We start from the raw sequence: 25,279 nt of genomic DNA, 5'->3' as shown, positions 1-25,279 counted from the left end.
TGAACTATTAACTTGTAATAGTTCATCTCAAATTTGCACCATGAAGCAACGAGGACAATGCTATCAACCTAAGAAAAAAAATTGTTTTACCGTAGGCAGAATTTTTAAAACATTATTGACATCACACCTTTTACCTCTACACTACAGTATATTTCCTAAATATGCCATTCACTTGTGCACAAAGATATTGTTTTGATAAAAGATTAAAAAAAACAGCAATCATTAACTATACTTATCATCTAATTAAATTTTCAGTAATAATGATACTTGTTATAAATATAGACCCCACGCTTTGAATTGCCTGTATTAACACTTCAAAAGTAGGATAGAGTTTAGAAATGACTAACCTAAACTCTTATACTGTTAAAGAGAGAAACAATTAGAAACTTAAGGAATTCCATTGGTGCAATTCGTTAGAACATTAGGCACAATGTTTTGCTTACATGTATATGTATCTACAAGTATATGTATCTATTAGTATATGTATATATAAGTACAAATGCAATGTTAATAGTTCACTTCATATGTGCAAATAGCTGTGTACCTTTCGATTTGGAATTTGATATAGAATAATATGTCACATATCATATTATGATATTACACAAAAGATTGAATAAGAAAATATGAGAGAGACAGAACGAATTCTATTAACCTCTGAGTATAGCCATATAACCAAACCGTTGAAAAGAATAAACATTTTTTTGTATTTTCATATATACAAAACAAAAACGATAAGTATTCCTCTTTAATAATACTTAAATTAGAAATCAAACATTTATGATCCGGATATATTTTGCATGTATGGTTATAATGCAGGTTTAAAGACCAGAAAACGTTGAATTTTAGAACAAAAAAACCCCGAACGATTACTCCATTATACCAGACACAAACGCGTTAGTCTCCGTGGTATCATTATCTGGGAAACAATCTGACATGGGTTTTTTTTTCCGAACTTAAACAAAAAAGTCGCTGTTTGCGTCATACCACTCACGGATATACATGTTTTTTACGATTTCAATCAAATTACTGGACTTTCCAACAACGTACAGAATGGTGAAGGACTCAATTATATACTTAAATACACTATCACAAGGTAAAGGATACTATGGTCTCCTTTTAACCAATCAATTATTTTTGACAAATGTTTGAAGGAACTGTTTGGAAGTTCTGCTCTATCTTAATTTTGACATTTGACAGCATACGGTACAATGTACTATGGACAACTTAAATGTTACAATTAAGTTTTAAATGTCCTTCAAGGTTATGCGTATGCATGTCTTCTCTGAAACCATACAGTTTGCAGAACCTCTTTTTTCTCAGAACCTCTTTTTTATACAAGCATAACACGTTGACCTTCTGATCTTTTTTGTAATATATGCATGCATACCTGTTATATTGGACTTGTAACTAACTACTAAAACCTCTCATATAATTAAACCATGAACCGTAACACCGAAATCAGACCCTAGTCTGATGTGTAATAGAAAAATTGTTCTACAGATCCAGGAACAATCTTCGTTTTGATTTGTTTATTATACATACTAAAAGTTTGTGTACAAACTCTATTTTAAAGACATATTTAAGCTTAAAATTACACTATCCCACGTAATTACATCAACCCATGGACCGTTCTATTTGAGAAACAATATCATAAATGTAGAATTTTTTCTTTCATACCTACAGGTGTAATACTGGCTGGTCCAGGGCAATACACTCATGTCGCCTGCGGCTGTATTGCATGTCTACCCATACAATAAAGCCTCGTGACGTCACGGCGTCAACAAAATCTCTATTTCTTCGGTAAAATTTTAACATTTTGTTCACAAATATGACTGGTTTTTACTATAAAAGATGCACACGATGAAATTTGTGTTGAAAATATCACATAAAATGTCATGTATGGAAACTTTATTTCCAGTCGTGGATTTCTTCGAATTTATTTCAAAATGGCGGGATATAATTAGTTGTAAAATTGCAATAAAACGTCGAGGTATGAAAGAAAAATACTCTTTCATAAGTGGATATGAAGGATAGGGATATTCTACCCTCGGGATCACAAAATGTTGCAAAACCCTCGGCAAGCCTCGGGTTTTACTACATTTTGTGACCCTCGGGTAGAATATCCCTATCCTTCATATCCACATATGAAAGAGTCTTATAGTATTTACCTAACCATAGCATTAATTTGGATACTGAATAACTATCATATTGCCTTGTTTGTAAATGGCCAATTGGTTTAAAATAATGTCTAGATATTTTATCTCGGTGGTAAACTGACCATCAAATTATTTTGCTGAAGGTGATTATAAAACTTGACTTTATTAGTTATTGACATACGATTATCAAATGGAAACAATGTTTTATTATCAATAATAACTATAAAAAGACATTTTTTCTAGATCTAACGTAAACAGAAAGGATGAGCATATTGATCGTCGAAATTATCGTCTGCATGGTGGTTGCAACAGTAACTGCAGGTATGTTATGTAGTTAAAACTTTATCCTCTTGTCACAGGAGAGAACCTTTCGATCATGAAGCACTCAAATGACACCATCATTCGTTGAACTTTCCCTTTTATTCTCTTTCTTTATATTTGTATTCGTTCAATGTCAAAACATTTAAATTATAAATTTGCTCCATTTAACAAACGTTTTTCCATTTCTTTTTATTTTTTAAAAGACATGTTCATATAATAATGTGATATTACATCAGAGATAGAGAGAGAGAGAGAGAGAAAGAGTAATGAGTATATTATAGATTCTATAGGTGGAGGTTGCAATTATGTAAACTTTTGTATAAATACTTAAAGTTGTATGGTCTATCACTTTCGCTCTTTTTGTCATAATGAAAACTCTTTAAGTGTTATACACATTTTTTTCCCCTGTCTGTCCGAGGTTTAAACATTCTACTTTTACCACTTTTTATAAAGTTGCAGCACTGGAAGTATTTTTAATTATGAAAGTAAAAAATATTTTTAATGTGTACACGTTTAAAATAGCTCGGAAATATCCGAACTGTTCCGATCTATACCGGTATTGAGCACTTGATACGGCTCGGGAGGTTCCAATCTATACGGGTATCGCCGATGTCGGTCACGTGATGCAACTCGGTTTTCCGACATTACCCGAAAATTTGAAACATGGCGTTGACTGTGGCGGTTCTTTTAAAACGTGTGATATTTCATGCGAAATTTACCGCTATGTCAATAGTATATTGGTGTTTTCATGGATCTGAACCATCATACATAAGCATTCATATTCATACATTGTATGTTTTATGAGAGTTTGTGATGGTGAAATTTACAAGAAATACAACTTTAATGAAGTGTGTTGAAGTTGTATGGTCTATAACTTTCGCTCTTTTTGTCATAGTGAAAACTGTTGAAGTGTTGTACATATTTTTCTATTTTTTTACATAGTTGCAGCACAGGAACAGAGATGAAAATGGCTTTTGGTGAAAAAGGGGCCAGGGGCGCAGCCCCGGTGGGGGGTCTGGGGGGCGAAGCCCCCCTGAAGCTAAAGAAAATTTGAGATTGGTGGAGGTTATTTTCCCCTTAAAATGATACCTTCCATACATATCTTCTTAAACCCTTCAAACACAATCAACAGGCCAAAAAATTGTTCAAAAATAATGGTCACTCATCAATTCTTGTCAGATTTATACAAGGTTTTCCTCTGGTGTCTGCTTATCTTTTAATTTCTCACTGTCTTACATCACGAGTCCAATGTAGTCTTTAGATAGTTAGATGGCACAAAAAATCCTCGAAATTCTATTTACACACACCAGACTTCAAAAATGTTGTCTGCTCATTATTTCGAAGAAATACACATATGTTCATCCTCCAATGTTTTACAAGAAGTCTATTTAAATGCAGTCAATATGTACTAATGTTTCTAGCACTATAAACTCCTCAAAATCTATTTACACACTCGGCCCGGCTCATTATATATTATTGCAAAGAAATATGCAAGTCTAAATGTAGTCCATACTGTTCATGACTAAAATTGTGAAATACTGTTCTTCAAAATATATTTATACACTGTACTGTACACACATAACTATTGAATCACTGAAACCTTATTATTTCACTTCCTGGCTTTTTTGGCCTTTCCTTTCCTCCTTTCCACAAGTTTCCTCAGAATGTTCTCCCTGTGTTTTTTTAGTGATCTTGATGCCCGTTTCGCCTCTTCCTCTTTGTGAGCTTTCTTACTTTTCACTACACTTTTCGCTACATCAAGCCTCCGTCTCTTCTCTTCTCTCGCATTAGCCTCCTCTTCCATGGCCTCCCTGTGCCTTTTGGCAGCAAACCGCATCTTTCTACACAAGGTAGAGTCGACTATGTCGTGCAGGACATCCCCCTTCTCATAGATTTCCGCTGCTGACTTCTTGCCGGTAGCCTTCTGTCCATACCTGACGGTCTCTATGGCACTGAACGTTCTGATGTCCATACGATTTGACTTTGAGTCCATGGTATATCCCATGTTACTGAAGCTGCTTTCCACTTGGGGACCATGGAAACAGCTCAAAAGTGCCTTAACCATTTTGCAGAGGGACGGGTACTTGATCTTGTCAACAGCTGCCCAGTAGTGGTCGCATCTGACTCTGCTCCCATCTGCTTTCTCTGTAGCTGGCAGTGCCTTATCAACATGGTATTTGATTACCTCAGCATTGTAACCATCCGTCTTGTCATCGATGAGCACATTGGTGACAAGTTCCGGCAGTTTTCGCAACAATGTCGCACATTTACTGTGGTACTTGACAGTTGGGTCCAATGACGTCAACGCTTTCAGAACCATGTTGTCCGGCATGGTGTATTTGATATTTAGAATCAAACATATTTCCTTTAACATGTCCCTCAAGTCCACTGACCACTTGAAGTCGTTAAAAATCGTTGTGTGAAGACCTTCAACGTGACGGTCGAATTGGCGGCAAAAGTATTTTGAGGCGTTGTGGATGTGGTGACATGAATCACCGTCAATATCCAGTAGATGTCCAGCTCGACTCTCCCTCACTCTCGTTTCGAATCCTGTCTTTGATCCCCTCATGACATTGCATGAATCCATGAGTATAGACATCAAATTTTCCCACGGAATCTCGTGTTTTGTGAAGAATTTGTCAACCTCATCAAATATTGCCTGACTGTCTACTTTGACAAGACTCGCAGAGAATAAATATTCGACTACAACCTCATTTTGAGACTCATTAAAATAACTCACAAGTACAGTTAACACCCAATGAAGGTGTCACCACTCGATCAGCTAAAGGAGTCAGCGGCGACGTCCTTTTGTTCTCCCACATTTCCGCGGACGATGATTTAAGACCCGGGGCACAGATAGCATAATTTTCCCTTCTAAGTGTCCTTTGTCGTCAATACGTGATTACGGAGGGACGTCACACCCTTCTGGCCGTAATTTATCACATCATGACACAGTTCACACACGGCTTTGCCAGGAACATCGATCTTTTTTATGTGGTCGCCGATCTTTATATCCACATTATCTTGTCGAAGCTGAACTGTTACAACTTTCTGGGGCCATGCATCATTCCATTTGTTTTTCACTGACGCGTCGCATGCCTTGATTTCACTTGTATTCAATAACTTCGCCATTCTTCTGTTTATTTTTCTTTCACCACGAGGTTTACGCGTGGTGCGAAAAGCGCTTGGAAGCAGATGCAGCGATTCAAACGTGATTATACTTTCGCTTTCCATATATTCAACACTGGACAGAGTTCGAGATTGCCGAAATGAGAAAATAACAAAACAAATTCGTCTTTCCACGTGTATCAAACAATTTTATTTGCATTTTTAACATACCACAGTACATCAAAATCAACAGTTACGCTGGTAAAATCTGACAAGAAGTGAATAAGACCGATCGGCGGAACTTTTTCATCCCTGCTGGAAGTATTTTTAATTATAAAAGTAAAAAATCTTTTTAACGTGTACACGTGAAAAATAGGCTCGAAAGATGCCGAATCATTCCGAACATCATCGCGACAATCTTGAAGTAAAACGAGAGTTGTGAAACCAAAAGAATATGTCAACAATTTTTCAAAAACAAAACATTTGGTCGACCTCAGCAGACTCTATCTACAAAGAAAATAATGATCGAACATTACAATATTTGATACACACAATATTTTACGGCAATGTGTAAATTGGATGTTTCAAATTTTCAATCTGCGGACATATACATGTACCAGAATAATTTGCTCATATTAGCTTAAACGTAAACAAACATGTGTACGCTTACGCTAGTTACCTGGCTCACCATGTGCAGGCCGTGTTGAACGTCAGCCAAGTGATACGATTCAGAATCTGACAAACCCCGAAGTCACTGAACATGGCGGTGATTGAAGGCGCTTTATTCAAAACCAGAAATATATGATACCTAGATTTCGGTCCTCGTATAGACCGATATATGCTGTTGGGGAGCTAAATCATCAAGTTATATGTCAATCTTTAAATATCAAATGTTGAAGTTACATATCGTTACAGTGAAATTAGCAGCAATATAACTTTAAAATAATTTTGTAATAACGTATATTTTATCTCATACTGTCATAGATTTAGTGAGGTTTCTATAAGTTTAATCCATTTTTTCCAATTACGGTTAAATTTGTCTATGTATTTATGACCTTTACCAATACACTTATATTATTGAATATCATAATTTTCCTTTATAATTTTGTTTGCTTGTTTTTTTATTTATTAACGTCCTATTAACAGCTATGGTCATGTAAGGACGGCCTCCGATGTATGCGGTGTGTTGCGTGTATGTTGTGCGAGGTGAGTGTACTGGGAGACTGCGGTATGTTCGTGTTGTGTCTTCTTGTATAGTGGAACTGTTGCCCTTTTTATAGTGCTATATCACTGAAGCATGCCGCCGAAGACACCAAGCAACACACCCCACCCGGTCACATTATACTGACAACGGGCGAACCAGTCGTCCCACTCCCTGTATGCTAAACGCTAAGCAGGAGCAGAAACTACCACTTTTAAAGACTTTGGTGTGTCTCGGCCAGGGGACAGAACCCAGAGCCTTCCTCACAGGGGCGTACGCTCAACTCAAGGCCAAAAGTGAGGCGGTGCCAAGGGAGGCATTAGGAAAGATAAAGTCAGATTAGGAAGAAGAGAAAAGATAAGATCCTAAATTTAGTCGCCTTTTACGGTCATGCAATAGGGGCAGCAGGTACAATTCTAACGCCCTACCTGCAGGGCCATTATAATAGAGTTTAATGATACTACATACAGGTTTTGTTGAAGACACATGGATCTATAAATGTACTGTTTCATGATTTCATTTAACAAACTTGATATTAACTTTTTCAGAGCCTTGTACATGTATCACTTATGAAAACTTCACAGCCGACTCTAAGCGGGCACCAAGTCACACAGAATCTGAGTACACAAACAAGATTTGTGACGCGGTCCTATCTACTAAATGGTACAGACTGGTGGGGGACGCGTGGAGTGATCTGACGTATGACAGTAGTGTTTTGGTAGATGATGGAAGTAGGACATCTTACCAGCTCTGAATGAACGGTTCCTATGATTTTGAAAACGGAGTCAAATTTTCAATTTTTCTGTGTTAAATAAAGATCTAGCAGATTTGAGGATATCAAAGAACAATAATTCTTTCCTTAAAGATGCACCACCGCTGAAAAATGGTATTTTTCCACTATTAAAAACAGGAGCTGACGATTTAGTATTTTTCTTCAGTTACAAAAGTTACTTAATTTACACCATTACCGCCATAGAAAAGTTTGAGCTTCTAATTTTACTTAAGTTGAAAATATAAAAAATAATTAATTGCATCCCGAAAAAATTCCGTAGCACTATGTCCTATATGGAATGAAGTACTGATTGCTCATGCACCAATGGCAAAATATACTATTTCATATTTTTTTTGTGTTAATTAGACATAAATATACATGATTAAACACCAATTATCATTCAATTGATGAATATCATTTATGCTTTGTCGGCGGTGGAGCATCTTTAACATGTAGTATGGAAAAAACTTATTAACGCATAATTTATTTGATTGACCTTGAAGTCTTATCAGGGAATATCGAACCAGCAACAAAGATTATTTAATAATGGATAGTTCGAAGTGGTGTAAAATATATCAATCAGTAAAAATATTTTTTACAGGTACGGTGCCAGGTGTGTCCGAAGGAGCGGTAGACCGTGACATATGTATGCGATCAATCTTCTCTACATGGCACAATAGTTTCACTATCAAAGTGAAGAACTTGTTCATTCCGTGTCTATCAACTTAAAAGTGCAACGAACTGTCCTCAGGCCTACTGTGTTAGTAAGTACACAATAACTGCATTGATCTGTTATCTTACGTCGCAACGCTGCTATATGTCGTTTCCGTTCACATTTTGCCCTAAATCAAGTACTTTCTCTGGTTTACATATCTGCCTGTAAATTGTTCAATGCAAATAAAGCATTCAAGAAAACAATTTTAGGACATTAGTATGTCAAGTTAATTTGAGATCCGAAATTTGTTTGTTTGTTTGATTAATTAACGTCCTATTAACAGCTATGGTCATGTAAGGACGGCCTCCCATGTATGCGGTATGTTGCATGTATGTTGTGCGAGGCGCGTGTTTTGGGAGACTGCGGTATGTTCATGTTGTGTCTTCCTGTATAGTGGAATTGTTGCCCGTTTTATAGTGCTATATCACAGAATGATGCCGCCGAAGACACCAAGCAACACACCTCACCTGGTCACATTATACTGACAACGGGCGAACCAGTCGTCCCACTCCGTTTGCTGAGCGCTAAGCTGGAGCAGAAACTACCACTTTTATAGACTTTGGTGTGTCTCGGCCAGGGGACAGAATCCAGAGCCTTCATCATAGGGGCGAACGCTCGCTCATCTCATGGCCAAAAGTGAGGCGGTGCCAAGGGAGGCATTAGGAAAGATAAAGTCAGTTAGGAAGAAGAGAAAAGATAAGATCCTAAATTTAGTCGCCTTTTACGATCATGCAATAGGGGGGCAGCAGGTACAATTCTAAGGCCCTACCTGCAGGGCGATGGGATCCGAAAAGTGACTTTAATTTCATTATTTTTTCGAGAGAAACGGGTTAGCACAAGTTAAATAAAATGGCCTGTGATTACGATATTATAAAGTAAAGATCTGCCGATGATGTTTTTAAATTATAATGTATGTGTTTCCATTGGTTTGTTTGTTTGATTAATTAACGTCCTATTAACAGCTATGGTCATGTAAGGACGGCCTCCCATGGATGGACTGTGTGGCGTGTATGTAGTGCGAGGTGAGTGTTTTGGGAGACTGCGGTATGTTCGTGTTGTGTCTTCTTGTATAGTGGAACTGTTGCCCTTTTTATAGTGCTATATCACTGAAGCATGCCGCCGAAGACACCAAGCAACATACCCCACCCGGTCACATTATACTGACAACGGGCGAACCAGTCGTCCCACTCCCAGTATGCTGAGCGCCAAGCAGGATCAGAAACTACCACTTTTATAGACTTTGGTGTGTCTCGGTCAGGGGACAGAACCCAGAGCCTTCCTCACAGGGGCGAACGCTCAACTCATGGCCAAAAGTGAGGCGGTGCCAAGGGAGGCATTAGGAAAGATAAAGTCAGTTAGGAAGAAGAGAAAAGATAAGATCCTAAATTTAGTCGCCTTTTACGATCATGCAATAGGGGGGCAGCAGGTACAATTCTAACGCCCTACCTGCAGGGCCAGTTTCCATTGGTAGATAACGCTTGTGGAGTATGTTGTACAACATACTTCTGTGAAATAATTATATATAATAATGTCCTTTTGATTACGACGGGCAATTGGAAGGCGGAAGGAACATGAAAATTTATCTTGTCTGGACATTATCTACAATATCTCAAGACATCTATATTTAAACATTTGGACTCCAGTCATAGTCTATGTAGGTTCTGCTAGTGTTCGACATGGAGGGAAAACCAGATTATAGACAAAAGATTTGGAACCTGTGGTACTTTATTCAGAAAACATTAATCATCATTTGTCGTGATATCTGCTGGTCATTAATGAGCAGAAATGTCGATTTTATTTTATTATGTTCTTTTTTAGGTTCCAGTCTTGTACCGTCTGATAACTGTTCACACATAGTTTGGACTACAACCACTGTTACAACCACGACCAGTACCACCACCACTACTACAACCCCAGCTATCACATCCCATACAACAGGGGATATAACTACGACTGGTCACTATGGCAACGGTAAGTATCGAGTGGATAACCATAAACTATATTGTAAAGATCATAGCATACAAACACTATTTAGCTGTGGTATTAGACTACAACCCCAAGCACTACCACACGTACACTATATTGTAAAGATCATAGCATACAAACACTATTTTTCTGTGGTATTAGACTACAACCCCAAGCACTACATGTACCACACGTATTAAAACCCTAACCATTACTACTAGTACATTGTATGTTATAAACTTGTCCAGTTTCCTCTGGCACACAAGTATGGCAATATCCAATGAAAATTATCAGGTGTTTTTAATGAACCGTGGGAACGAGCATTCAAAACAAATTGATAACTAGACAAAAGCTATGTGAACATGCATTAGGTTTTATGTGATACAGGTGTCATTTATTACCATTTATTTACAGAATATCTGTCAAAAGGACATAAAATTGCTATAATGTAGCTCGGCGAATAATCTGTACAATGTACATTTCGAACCTTTAAATAAGACATACACATATTTATTCTTATATAAAATCGGATTTAATGGGGGAACTAAGATATGAAGATACAGAAATCGAAAGTTAAAACAAGGCAAAGAATTCAAGAATGTTTTAAATTATCAAATGTGTTATACAATTTCGTTTTTAAATTAGTTGAAATCGGAATTTCCATTGAACGTTGACGTCAAAATGTGTTGTTTTCCATGCTGATTATGACTAGCAACCACAACAAAAAAAAAACAACAACAAAAAAACAAAAAACCGGAAATAAAAGAATGATAAACAATTTTCATTTTTATATGAATATTCCGACGATTCATTAAAAGGATTAACTCTTGGAGAAAAAAAAAAGTTATCACAGCATTTTTTTGTTTTCCAGAAAACACTGGGAATGGAAGTATCATCTTTGCTTGTCAGCGTAATAGTGTCAATTCTAACGTAAGATCGCTAAAGCTTGAATTATATGAAAATATTTGTTTTTACTTCACCCGCTACATATATGTACAATTGTATAATGAATTAAAAATTTTGTTCGATGAAATAAAAACGTAATATAAATTTTTTTGTACGGCCACTCCTTATATAATTATCAAATATTACGTACATTAAAGTAATTAATACAAACACAAGTATCATCAACTTTTTAATCTATAGCGAGATTATTTAGAATTCAATCATAATATTTACGATCTATGTCATCACAATACAATATTACATATTGTATTAGTTGATCTTAGCTTTATGCACTATTCTTTTTGTCTTTCTCTCAGATACTTCCTCCTATGGAGAGACACAGCTACATGTACATGTATATGTAAACTGACTAACACAAAATGGACCAAATATGTTGTGAACAGAATTACTGTGAAACCAAAACCCGAAGAGAACAACTGCCCGCCCTTGGTCCATGAAGCATTCAAATCTAATGAACATATGGACCCAAAACATGGAAAGCACAAAAGCACGGCCTTTGTCATCGAGGAATTCAAATCTAATTCGAATGAATCTGTGAAACCAAAACCCGGTGAGCTCAAAAGCCCACCCTCGGTCATCGAGGCAATACAATCTAACTCACCTGTGAAGCCAAAACCCGAAGAGCACAACTACCCGTCCGTGGTCACTGAAGCATTTGGTCATAGAAGCATTCAAATGTGATGAACCTGTGATAAATGGAGTGGTCCCTACTGGAGATAGACCAGTAATCGTGATTCAAAATCACTGTAACGGAGCAGGCTTTGGCGGGAAATGGCTATGATGTATTTGCTAGCTATTAGAATCTCCTCTGGGTGAAATAAGAGTACAAGTAATATATATAAAGCTTACCTATTTAAAGCGTTACTAATTTACGAGTAATTACGGTCTTAGGGAGCTGTAGAGAGCCAAGGTACATTTCAGTTGTTCGAAACCGGCGCTACAGGCGGCCATGATGGAAACTACAACCTTCGGAGCGATGTGCCGAGCGCTGTTATTGGTCGATCGTGAGTAGCGACAAGCAATGTGGGCCATCGTTTCTACCGCGCGGCAGGTATAAATACTCGTGCGCGCACGCGATACAGCAGATTGGTTGCAGGACTGGTTGAGCCAGCCCATTCACTGGTAAGTGCCAGCAGTCTCCGGAATGGAGGCACTATGGTGCACCATGCCTCCTTATTACCTCCAAATTCAAATAGAATATACATATGAAATTGAATAAAATAATACGGGAATCGTCCCGTTGGTAATGTGTAACAACTGTAACTAGTATAAATAAACAGTAAGCTGGCTGTGAAGTGATATTGCGTATGTCGGCCGGATATAGCGTATTTACTACTTGTCAGTTATAATGAAACTAGTACGGAAGGGAATTAGACATTTCGGGTTTACATTACTTAGGAGAAAGACAGGTTTTTACCGTCTATTTTACTAGTGATGTGTATAATAGTGACAAATAATTATAACGATAGCTAGACACTATAGAGAAGCACATTGATTCTATTTGGGGTCTCGAACAGTGGGCAAGCGTATATATAATTTTGTCGTACCGGGAATGGTGGGGGATGAGGGTGCGTTGACAGCGCCTCGGTTGAACGGGTATCGTGCGTGCTAGGGTGAGACAAGTAGGTTTAGGTCGGCCCTAGGCGCTAGGGATAAGAATGGTTAAACCCTCAGAACTTCCACTATTAACTTCACTGTAAATGTTGTGCAAAGTTATTAAATTCCATATCTAAATTAAACCTGTGCTCTGGCAGCGTGTGTAGGTCAGGATGTCAGTCTGTCCTGTTACTCGGGGTTAAAGGTCAATAGTTGGGACATTAGGTCAGTAATTAGTACGTTGTATGGGGGGTGGTTATTACGCATACAGGAGACCAATTGATTAAGTCAATTGGTCTATAAATATCATATATATATTATCAGATTTCATTGGATCTTAGTAACTGGGGTATTTCTTATTATATATTTTTCTTGGAAATATAATAGTATTCTTATTATACAAATTGTTATATAAAGTATTTTTGAATTATTTATGTTATTGTTAATAAGAAGGGCTAATTGTTGATTATTCATATTTTGGTTATCACATATTCTATAAGTCAGGGCTATTTGTTAAATGAAACCGTTATCGAGTGTTTACCTATACCGTATTTTATTTGTTATGAGAATTGTCTCCCTTTGTTGTTAACTTTTGTTGAGGTTATCTCCCTTTGTTCCTTTTAGTTCTATTTTAGGGAATTTTATTGTTAACAGATATCTTGGGGTTTAGTAAATTGTCGAATCTTTTGTTAACCTTATTTTATGATTCTATTCAGTTCAGGAGTTTTTATTATGGGTAATTTACATACTGAAATTGTTATAGCTGGAATCAAATACTTTGTCCATTCCGATTAGATCCAGGATAATTTTTCTACTTTTTACTTTTGTTATCTGTTTACTTTATGTTTATATAATAAACTGTTGACATTTATTTCATCTTCTGGTTATACTTTCCATTGTGTCCCGCCGGAATCTCAAAAGAACATTGCAGAGGGAGAACTTGAGGAATGGGTGATGAGCCATATATACTAAAACACAACGCGAATTACCATCTCCACTATACACGGAAGGCTCACCCATTCGCCGAGACCCCCCTCCTGCTACATTTTGGTGCTGTGACCAGGATTCTGGTTGTGTAGACACATGGAAAGTTATAAAACAAAACAGTATAGATCCCCGCACAAATGACTTTATTTGGCAACCAAACCCGAGAGAAAATGCCCTAATAACACATTTTGTTTTCTGATTTTAGAACCCCTGGCCGAGTGCAAGTTGACAGAACAGATAAGGTATATAGCACACGCCATTATGCATTATAGTTTGATTGATACAGAGCCAGAATTTGATGAAGGAGGTAGTAATGCATTCCGTTATAAGTGCCCATCTAGGGGAGGGCAAGCAGCACGTCAAGTTCATTTTAGTGAGACAAGGGATGATGCAGATACTGATCTGCACTATAGAGATAACTCTACCGTTGGGGATACGGATTTTGTAGACTTTAATGGGCAGGGCTCGGTAGCAAACCGAGACAAGTTAGACTTTGGTCGGGATTTACAGGTGCCTGAGAGACAGGGCAATCTACACATTCTTACCGAGAGTGTGAGTAGGGTCCCAGAGACACCTATATGGGATACTAGGGATTCTGGAATTGGGCGATCCTCCAGTATTAGAAACAGTGCACGAGAGCAGATTTGCTTGCCTGATACACTGGATGAAACTTCAGGTGGTTTGCGTCAAGTAGGCAATGAGTTCGGTAGGGGGGTGGATAGTGAGCCGGATGGTTTCACTGCATCCTGTAGGGGAAGGGAGGATTTGGCGCAGGGTGTAGGTACTAAGGGACATGGGGATCGGGAATATATAGGTCTGGGACAGGACAGTGAAATTAATCCAGCAAATATGGGAAATAGGCAAAGGGAAAAAGCTCATATGCCTCATGAGCATTCATCAGGAGTTAGAACAGGAGATAGTGTGTCAGTCCTTGAGGGGAGATGTGCCAGCTTTTTAGATGGTGTGCACGAACCTGTCGATAAAAGGGGAGGTTTGTCTAGGGACAGTCATCACGCTTCCCATATACATCCGGGGATGGGCGGGTGCAACCCGAGGTTTGTTCCTACACATGAGGAAAGGCGCCTTTCTAGCTTAGGACATCTGGGCTCCGACACCGATGAGTTACGTAGACAGCGGTGGGCACAGATACCTGGGGGGACCAGACAGCGGGATGGGTACGAGGCCGACCTGGATGGGTGGTGTGACAGGCATAGCACACCCAGGCCAAGGGTAAATGATGGAACCCGAAACAAGTTTAATAAAGAACTATACCTGCCAGACTACTCCATCATAGAGCCCATGCAGAGCAGAATGGGGAGGGAAAGACTTACTCAGGTCTGGAGTCCTAGACAAGAACAACCAAGGGGACAGGGTAGAATACCTGCAGACTTTAAAGCCGATTCTTACCAGCAAGGGAATAAAAGAATATCCGTCACAAGGCGCGAGAAAGAACCTGACAAATATGATGGTAAATCTACGGATTGGCCGGCTTACCTAGCACACTTTGAGCAAGTGTCAGCTTGGAATGGTTGGGGACAAGCTGAGAAGGCGGCACAGTTGGCGATGAGCCTACGGGGACAAGCTCAGGAGCTGTTAGGTACTCTTACAGTGACGCAAATGACTGATTTTGGAGCACTGAAAGCGGCTATCGAACAACGCTTTAACCCAAGGGAGTTAGAAGTAGCACACCGGTGTGAATACCGTAATAGGCGTAGGGGTAGGGAGGAAAGTGTATCCGATTATGGATATGCAGTTAGGAGATTAGCCCAACGAGCCTATCCGTTGACACCCTTCAATTTCTTTGAACCACAAGTGGTAGACCAGTATATCGACGGACTTAACAACATCGAGCTTAAGAAATATGTTGCTCTTAACAAACCTACAAGTCTGGACAGAGCCATAGCCCTAGCCACGGAGTACGACGCTATAGACAAAGCAGAAAATAGCAACAGGAAACCTAAGCAGGAAAGAAACATCTACACAGTACACAAAGTTAAAGATGACGGTATCGGCAATGAGGCACATAACCAGCAAGAAATTGACAAACAGTTTGAGGATTGGATACATGAAAATGGTCTGTTGGGAGCTGATCTCCCGCGTATTTGGGGTATGTGGTGTCGGGTTCAGCGAAGGTGTTTCCTTTGCGGCAGTAAAAAACATAGGCAATTGAACTGCCCTAGGAGACCGGGGAAAATGACTGATAAGTGTGAGAATCAAGCTAAACAAGCGTTAAACTAGAGCCGGCTGAGAACGGGGCCACGTCCTTAGCCAGGGGAATAGACACTGGGTTAGGTACAGAGTCTGATAAGGCCAAACAAAACATACCAGTTGATACCTCCACCTATGATGAAAATGACCCCAAGATGGTGACTGCTAAGTCTGAGTTACGTTCTGAGGTAGAGGGACTGGTAAAACAAAACCATAAGGTGGGGAAACTAGCTAGTGAACATGGGGTTACAAGGGAGTTTAGTCACAGGGAACAGGATATACAGCAAACTGCCAGGACAGTACGGCTGAAGCCTAGAACACTGTCATGTTTATATGCAAAAGCCAATATAGATGGAGCGGATTACCAGTTACTTATTGACTCAGGTTCTTCTGTCTCCATAATCTCCCATGGGTTGTTAGATCGGTTAGAAGTAGACAGTAAAATGTTAGCCGAAAGTAGACTGGTACTCCTGGCCGCAAATGGAAAAAGTTTAGGCATTAAGGGGGAGGTGACGTTGAATTTCACTATCAACGCTAAACAATTTAGACACAAGTTTGTTGTAGCCGATATAAGGGGCATTACCGGGTTACTGGGTACAGACTTCCTAGAACAGTATAATGGTGTATTACATGTAGCCAAGAAGAAGCTACACACCAGCAGGGGACAGCTCTTGTTAACAAAACTGGATAGTGATAGGCCGGCATGCGCGAGTATCAGAGTTAAAGAAACTATTAGAATACCAGCAGGGACAGAGATGGTTATAGAGGCAAGATTGGAGGGGAATGTCGACAGCACTTTGGCCTGCGTTTCACCAAGCAAATACACTGAGGGCAACCAGCTATTGTTAGCGCATAGCTTGTTCAGTACTAAGGGAGGTAGGGTGTGTGTGTCTTTGATCAATGTGGGAAAGGGATCTGTAAAGATCCCACGCCATACGCAGTTGGGGAGGGTGGATGCTGTACAACAGGTCCACGAGGTTACACCAGACGACAACAACACATCTGAGCTACCAGAACACTTGAGACCACTAGTAGAGAGATCATCAGAAGGTCTGACGGAAGAACAGATTGGAGCCCTCACAAAACTTATAATCCAGTTCCAAGACATATTTGTAGACGCTTCTGGTAAGTTAGGTCAAACAGACCTGACAGCTCATCGGATAGATACCCAAGGAGCAAAGCCAATCAAAATCCCACCGAGACGAGTGCCCTTAGCGAGGAAGGAAGTCATAGAAACGGAGTTACAGAAGATGCTGGAGGCGGGGGTGGTAGAACCGAGTGACAGTCCTTGGTCAGCACCTATTTGCCTGGTTACTAAAAAAGATGGATCATGTAGATTCTGCATAGACTTTAGGGGAATTAACTCTGTAACGAGGAAAGACGCCTACCCGCTGCCACGAATAGATGACACACTAGATACCTTGGCAGGAGCAAAGTGGTTTTGTACACTGGACATGGCCAGTGGATATTGGCAAATAAAGATGGATAGAGCCGACAAACACAAAACAGCCTTTGCTACACACTTGGGATTATTTGAGTTCAACGTCATGCCTTGTGGTTTAGCCAATGCAGCCGCGACGTTCGAAAGACTTATGGAGATGGTCCTGAAAGGTTTAAACTGGAAAAAATGTCTGTGCTACCTGGATGATGTCATAGTATTTGGTTCAGATTTCGAAACCACTTTGCTCAACCTCGAATTGGTTTTTCGGCGGTTCAGACAAGCAAATTTGAAGCTCAAGCCTAAGAAATGTGAACTATTTAGGAGGGAAATAGTATATTTGGGCCACATAGTTTCGGGGGAAGGGATTCGTTGTGATCCCATTAAAACATCAGCAGTTAAAGAATGGAAAGTTCCGGGCAACGTCGCGGAAGTACGCAGCTTTTTAGGCTTAGTAGGGTACTACAGAAAATTTGTAAATAACTTCTCACAAATCGCCAGCCCACTAGTAAGGCTGCTCAAGAAAAATGCCAAGTTTCATTGGGACACCCATTGTCAAGAAGCCTTCCTCAAGCTTAAAGAGAGTCTGTTGACGGCACCTATACTTGCGTTTCCATCCATCAATGACAAGTTCATCTTAGACACTGACGCGAGCGCGGAAGGAATAGGGGCAGTACTGTCCCAGTTGCAGGACGGGCAAGAGAAAGTTATTTGCTATGCGGCCAAAACTCTTAATGGGGCTCAAAGAAATTACTGCACAACAAAAAGGGAACTTCTCGCAGTGGTTACGTTCGTCAAACATTTCAAATATTACCTGACTGGCAGGAAATTCACAGTTAGAACTGATCACGCACCACTGGTTTGGCTAAAGAATTTCAAGGAACCAGAAGGCATCCTGGCACGATGGATCAGCATACTAGAAACATTTGATTTTGACATTATTTATCGGCCAGGAACCCAACACGGCAATGCTGATGCTATGTCACGTCAGATGATCAGGAAGTGCAGGATAGGTAGCTGCCCGGATTGTAACAAACCGGAAGTAGAGCTCAAACCGGAAGTAGATAACAAACCGGAAGTAGAGCTCAAACCGGAAGTAGAGCTCAAACCGGAAGTAGATATGAAACCGGAAGTGGAACCCAAACAGGAAGTGGGCCTGAACTGGGAAATACAAATAGAACCAGAGGTCATGCCAAAACAGGGAGTGGTGACTGAACCGGAAGTGGAACTTCCAAACGGGCGGCATATACATCCAGTGGTTCCCCAGGAGCTATCGCTGGACCTGTCAAAAGAAAATGAATCTCATGAAACTCCAAACTGGATAGGGGTATGGACAAATGCTCAGTTAATACATATGCAAGATCAAGATGGAGCCATTGCAAAGATTAAGGAGATCCTCAGCAACAACGGTGATCAACCGGAAGGAGGCACCAATTGGAACAATGAGGTTAAAACCTTGTACGCAATGAGACAAACACTGGAAATAACTAATGGTTTACTCTACTGTCGCAGAACGACAGATCCCACGTTGCCAACGAGTCAACTTATCGCACCTCGAGAGCTAAGAAAACAAATTTTTGAGGAATTGCACGTTAAGAGGACGGCAGGACACTTCGGTAGGGATAGATCATTAACAGCAATTAAAAAAAGGTTTTACTGGGTGGGAATGGCCGACGACATCGCCAGATGGTGTAAACAGTGCGATCTTTGCGCCAAGAGCAGACCAGGGCCAGGATCAGACAAATCGGCACTTAAACAATTTAGACCAGTCAGACCAATGCAGTATATGGCAGTGGACATCTTTGGCGGGTTACCGGTGTCCAACAATGGCAATGCGTACATAATCGTCGTGGGAGACTATTTCACCAAATGGAAAGAAGCCTTTGCTGTACCAAACCATACAGCACTCACGGTGGCCGATAAGCTGGTGACAGAGGTCTTCTGCCGATTTGGTTGTCCTGAATTCATTCATACTGACCAGGGGGCGGAATTTGAGTCAGAACTGTTTCAGACTGTCTGTCACAAACTCGATGTCGGAAAAACGAGAACTTCACCTTACCGACCACAATCTGACGGACTGGTGGAAAGGTTCAACAGAACAATGAAGAGGATGCTAGCGGCCTTCGCACACGAAAATAAAGAGGACTGGGACGATCATCTTCCTTATCTCATGCTAGCCTACCGATCTTCGGAACATAGCAGCACAGGCTGTTCTCCAAACAGGCTGATGTTGGGAAGAGAGGTGACGCTGCCCATTGATCTCATGGTTGGACTTCCGCCGGATACAGAAAACTCGTGTCCAGTAGCATATGTTGAATGGATGCAGCACGCAATGAACACAGCGTTTGAAACGGCGAGCCAAAAGTTAAATGTGTCTGCTAAAAGACAAAAGAAATATTATGACAGGGGATCAAAAGATAAAGAACTCAGGAGGGGATCTTGGGTATGGAGGTGGTATCCTCCAGCTGCAGGTCAAAAACTAGAATTAGGGTGGACAGGTCCTTACCTGATCACCGATAAATTATCAGACGTGACATATACGATTCAAAGGGCATCCACTGCTAGGGCAATAAATGTTCACATAGATCAGCTGAAACCATATCTAGGGGATAGTACTCCTGTAAGTTGGTTGGAAGACTCAGTGCATGAGTCTGGGGGGAGGTTGTCTATAAGCCAGGGTTTGGAAGACTCAGCACTTGAGTCTCATGGGACATTGGAGGTTAGGCCTCCGATAGATGGTAGTAGTAACAAAACTAATCACAGGAATAATAGCCCCGCCTCAGAAGTAAGGAATAGGACTAGGGTGGGTCGGACGGTCAAGCCACCACAGATTTACTCCCCATAAAGCGTACAGGGTTACTAGTTTGGGTTATGGGAGGTTGATATATATTGGGCTAGACATAGGTTACCATGAACTGAGCGTGTTGCATTTAAACCTCTCCCCTAGATAGTGTCGCATATAAATACATGTTATATAGGATGGTATATACACAGAGTATAGGAGGGATGATAAGATTGTAAATAAACATTGATAGGGGCGAGGCAGTCCCGAGTAAAAAAAAATATATATATATATATATGGATAAACATAATAGAGCCTGTACAGCCTTGGCTATTGCGGATCATGGGCGTTATGCTTGGGTTGCAGGATGGAGATTACGTACGAGGAAGATGAAGTAAATGAATTCATGAGGGAAGAGGAGTTGGATGGGAGAGAACCGTGGAAGGAGGAAGGAATGCCGTGTCCGGTAGCAGCCTGTGCCCCATTGGGACTGTTCCGGCGACAACAGAGGCTTATGGAGCACTGGACTCGCATACACCAGCGCCTGTCGATACTTCAGGAATGCACCTGGTGCAGGCGGCAGTTTAGTCGCCGCACCAGGTGCAGGGCCCACATACAGCGGGACCATGCCGTCCAGGTACTAGATAGCTTCATCCACCGGAGGGAGGTGGCCAATAACAGGTATATCAGCCCGAGGATGGCACGCCCACCGCTGCCGCCATGCCGACCAGTGAAGCCGACCCCAGCGGAGGGACCCCAGAGGACGCTGCGGCCAGAATCCGCCAAAGAGGGAGGGAACGGGACAGAGTCGGAAGAAGGACAGGGGGGTTCAAGTAGGAGGAGTCTCCCGGGGAGGGAGGAGGCGGCCCGGCTCCGGCATGCCATGAGGCAGACCGTCTTCTTTCCCCGGAGAGACCCCTCCGCCCTGAACTCCCGGGATGTGGTTGTTGGATCTGAGGACGTAGGGGGGCGAGTCCGGGGCTATCGTCGGGTGCGGGGCACTGTGGTCCGTACCCCATACGAAGCCCCGCGATTCGACTTTGAGAGGTATTTGTATGTGTGAGTGAATGGGGTAAGAGTGAGAGTGATTGGCCCCCAGGTATGATACGGTGTGAGAGAGGATTATTTTTATATTTTTTTTTTTTGTATTATTATTATCAGGTTTATCAACTATTATCGATTATTTTAAGATGAAATAAGTAATAATAATTTTTTTTTTATATGGTTAAATATATCAGACAGGCAGACATCTTGAAGCTACTCACGCTGACAACTACAACTTTCAGAGTAATATTGGAATATATAGATGTTAGCTAGTCAATCGTTAAGGTTTTAAACATTGACTGGGGGGGGGGGGGAGGTATGTAACGGAGAAGGCTTTGGCGGGAAATGGCTATGATGTATTTGCTAGCTATTAGAATCTCCTCTGGGTGGAATAAGAGTACAAGTAATATATATAAAGCTTACCTATTTAAAGCGTTACTAATTTACGAGTAATTACGGTCTTAGGGAGCTGTAGAGAGCCAAGGTACATTTCAGTTGTTCGAAACCGGCGCTACAGGCGGCCATGATGGAAACTACAACCTTCGGAGCGATGTGCGGAGCGCTGTGATTGGTCGATCGTGAGTAGCGACAAGCAATGTGGGCCATCGTTTCTACCGCGCGGCAGGTATAAATACTCGTGCGCGCACGCGATACAGCAGATTGGTTGCAGGACTGGTTGAGCCAGCCCATTCACTGGTAAGTGCCAGCAGTCTCCGGAATGGAGGCACTATGGTGCACCATGCCTCCTTATTACCTCCAAATTCAAATAGAATATACATATGAAATTGAATAAAATAATACGGGAATCGTTCCGTTGGTAATATGTAACAACTGTAACTAGTATAAATAAACAGTAAGCTGGCTGTGAAGTGATATTGCGTATGTCGGCCGGATATAGCGTAATTACTACTGGTCAGTGATAATGAAACTAGTACAGAAGGGAATTAGACATTTCGGGTTTACATTACCTAGGAGAAAGACAGGTTTTTACCGTCTATTTTACTGGGGATGTGTATAATAGTGACAAATAATTATAATGATGGCTAGGCACTATAGAGAAGCACATTGATTCTATTTGGGGTCTCGAACAGTGGGCAAGCGTATATATAATTTTGTCGTACCGGGAATGGTGGGGGATGAGGGTGCGTTGACAGCGCCTCGGTTGAACGGGTATCGTGCGTGCTAGGGTGAGACAAGTAGGTTTAGGTCGGCCCTAGGCGCTAGGGATAAGAATGGTTAAACCCTCAGAACTTCCACTATTAACTTCACTGTAAATGTTGTGCAAAGTTATTAAATTCCATATCTAAATTAAACCTGTGCTCTGGCAGCGTGTGTAGGTCAGGATGTCAGTCTGTCCTGTTACTCGGGGTTAAAGGTCAATAGTTGGGACATTAGGTCAGTAATTAGTACGTTGTATGGGGGGTGGTTATTACGCATACAGGAGACCAATTGATTAAGTCAATTGGTCTATAAATATCATATATATATTATCAGATTTCATTGGATCTTAGTAACTGGGGTATTTCTTATTATATATTTTTCTTGGAAATATAATAGTATTCTTATTATACAAATTGTTATATAAAGTATTTTTGAATTATTTATGTTATTGTTAATAAGAAGGGCTAATTGTTGATTATTCATATTTTGGTTATCACATATTCTATAAGTCAGGGCTATTTGTTAAATGAAACCGTTATCGAGTGTTTACCTATACCGTATTTTATTTGTTATGAGAATTGTCTCCCTTTGTTGTTAACTTTTGTTGAGGTTATCTCCCTTTGTTCCTTTTAGTTCTATTTTAGGGAATTTTATTGTTAACAGATATCTTGGGGTTTAGTAAATTGTCGAATCTTTTGTTAACCTTATTTTATGATTCTATTCAGTTCAGGAGTTTTTATTATGGGTAATTTACATACTGAAATTGTTATAGCTGGAATCAAATACTTTGTCCATTCCGATTAGATCCAGGATAATTTTTCTACTTTTTACTTTTGTTATCTGTTTACTTTATGTTTATATAATAAACTGTTGACATTTATTTCATCTTCTGGTTATACTTTCCATTGTGTCCCGCCGGAATCTCAAAAGAACATTGCAGAGGGAGAACTTGAGGAATGGGTGATGAGCCATATATACTAAAACACAACGCGAATTACCATCTCCACTATACACGGAAGGCTCACTTCCCATAAAAGAATATATCCATATCATGTTTCTAGCTTCAGTCTTCTAAAGAGAAAACCACTAGGGACGGTCTACCGTAAGGATGTCTTCAGGACCAGTTGCCGTAATTTAAGATATTCGTCGACAATAGTGTAATGAAATGCGTAATGTAATATCAATGTCAAAATAAATATAAGAATTATATCATGACAAAGAATACAATGTTGTTATATTGGTTAGCTTAGTAAAAACTTAACCATTGTTTGTTTGTTTGATTAATTAACGTCCTATTACCAGCTATGGTCATGTAAGGACGGCCTCCCATGCATGCGGTGTGCTGCGTGTATGTTGTGCGAGGTGCGTGTTTTTGGAGACTGCGGTATATTAATGTAGTGTCTTCTTATATAGTGGAACTGTTGCCCAGTTTATAGAGTTATATCACTGAAGTATGCCGCCGCAGACACCAAGCAACAAACCCCACCCGGTCACATTATACTGACAACGGGCGAACCAGTCGTCCCACTCCCTGTATGCTGAGCGATAAGCTGGTGCAGAAACTACCACTTTTATAAAAGACTTTGGTGTGTCTCGGCAAGGAGACAGAACCCAGAGCCTTCCTCACAGGGACGAACGCTCAACTCAAGGCCAAAAGTGAGGCGTTGCCAAGGGAGGCATTAGGAAAGATAAATTCAGTTAGGAAGAAGACAAAAGATAATATCCTAAATTTAGTCGCCTCTTAAGATCATGCAATAGGGACAGCAGGTACAATTCTTACGCCCCACCTGTAGGGCCATCAAGAACACTAAATGATACAGATAACATACTAAAACATGGAATGTGTACACAGCTATACGATTATAATCTAATAGAATTATTTATCACCATAATTCTATCATAAATTCCTACAGATTACATGATTCTATTTGTAAATATCATATTCCTAATTAAAATAGATAAACACAAAAGCAAACCAACGTGAAGCATTACAATATGCCTATTATATATTCAAAACTACTCCTCAAAAAATGCCTTTATCTACCTCAAGCACACAACTCTTGAGCACTTAAAATGTGCAGAACTATTGCCCTTTTTATGCTATAACACTGAAGCATCCGCCGATGCACCAAGCAACACACCCCACCCGGTCACATTATACGACAACGGGCCACCAGTCGTCCAACTCCCTGTATGCTGAGCGCTAAGCAGAGCAGAAACTACCACTTTTATAGACTTTGGTGTGTCTCGGCCAGGGCAGAACCCAGAGCCTTCCTCAGAACGCTCAACTCAAGGCCAAAAGTGAGGCGATGCCAAGGAGGCATTAGGAAAGATAAAGTCAGTTTGGAAGAAGAGAAAGATAAGATCCTAAATTTAGTCGCCTTTTACGATCATGCAATAGGGGCAGCAGGTACAATTCTAACGCCCACCTGCAGGCCAGTGCAGAATGCTGGGATGAAGGGCTAGACAGTTGGTTCAAATTTGGTTTGTTTTATTATATTTACGTCCTATTATAGCCAGGGTCATGACAGGACGGCCTTCAATGCGTGGTTCAAATAAAATGTCTTTATCGCAATATATGGTCGGAGGGGTCAAATAGGCTAAAATCGTTAATTGTTTTCTTCTATTCAACGACTATGAGGCGTGGAAACAAAATATTGGGCATGTACATTATAGTTTGTTGGGATAAAGGGCTACCGGGTTTGTTCAAATGAATGACCTCGACCTTTTAAGGCTAAAATCATTAATTATATCAGAAACTTACAACTTCAACTAAGAATTTCCTTTTATTGTCTGAATTGTTAGCCTCTACTGTACACTGGCTAATTTGTTTTGTGCCAATATTCAGAAAACCGTCAT

The 25,279-nt window shown here is 40.4% G+C and overlaps 3 protein-coding genes across 4 annotated transcripts in view; 2 read left to right on the top strand and 1 right to left on the bottom strand.

The window, feature by feature from the left end:
* LOC138328006 (pancreatic secretory granule membrane major glycoprotein GP2-like) overlaps window positions 1-11,916 on the top strand; it is a 35,517-nt gene extending 23,601 nt beyond the window's left edge. Inside the window, exons 6-7 of one of the 2 annotated variants that reach the window (XM_069274568.1) lie at window positions 11,110-11,168; window positions 11,501-11,687. In XM_069274568.1, coding sequence (XP_069130669.1) covers window positions 11,110-11,168; window positions 11,501-11,548 — 107 coding nt within the window. In that variant the 3' untranslated portion in view covers window positions 11,549-11,687. Of the gene's footprint in view, window positions 1-11,109; window positions 11,169-11,500 lie in introns of both variants that reach the window. The other variant, XM_069274566.1, reaches the window with a different exon arrangement.
* LOC138326751 (uncharacterized) lies at window positions 4,087-5,609 on the bottom strand. Its single transcript, XM_069272760.1, has 2 exons — window positions 5,384-5,609; window positions 4,087-5,180 (listed from the first exon to the last, which is right to left on the bottom strand). Exons 1-2 carry the CDS (start codon window positions 5,607-5,609, stop codon window positions 4,087-4,089), a joined length of 1,320 nt encoding a protein of 439 aa, XP_069128861.1.
* A 38-nt stretch (window positions 11,917-11,954) lies between the features above and the next one.
* Window positions 11,955-21,563, top strand: LOC138328010 (uncharacterized). The gene is made up of 2 exons (XM_069274573.1): window positions 11,955-14,029; window positions 20,582-21,563. Exon 2 carries the CDS (start codon window positions 20,583-20,585, stop codon window positions 21,276-21,278), a length of 696 nt encoding a protein of 231 aa, XP_069130674.1. The 5' UTR covers window positions 11,955-14,029; window position 20,582; the 3' UTR covers window positions 21,279-21,563.
* Window positions 21,564-25,279: the final 3,716 nt, after the last annotated feature.

Source organism: Argopecten irradians, chromosome 7, assembly GCF_041381155.1.
Source record: "Argopecten irradians isolate NY chromosome 7, Ai_NY, whole genome shotgun sequence".
Classification (NCBI taxonomy): Eukaryota; Metazoa; Mollusca; class Bivalvia; order Pectinida; family Pectinidae; genus Argopecten; species Argopecten irradians.
The sequence above is the reverse complement of the archived record's forward strand: the minus strand, read 5'-3'. Positions and strand labels throughout refer to the sequence as shown.

Coding starts and splice junctions, on each gene's coding strand:
- LOC138328010 (XM_069274573.1), top strand. CDS start 20,583: ATGGAGATTACGTACGAGGAAGATGAAGTAAATGAATTCATGAGGGAA.
- LOC138326751 (XM_069272760.1), bottom strand. CDS start 5,609: ATGGCGAAGTTATTGAATACAAGTGAAATCAAGGCATGCGACGCGTCA. Junction 5,181..5,383: donor GAAGGGTGTGACGTCCCTCC/GTAATCACGTAT, acceptor ATGAGGTTGTAG/TCGAATATTTATTCTCTGCG.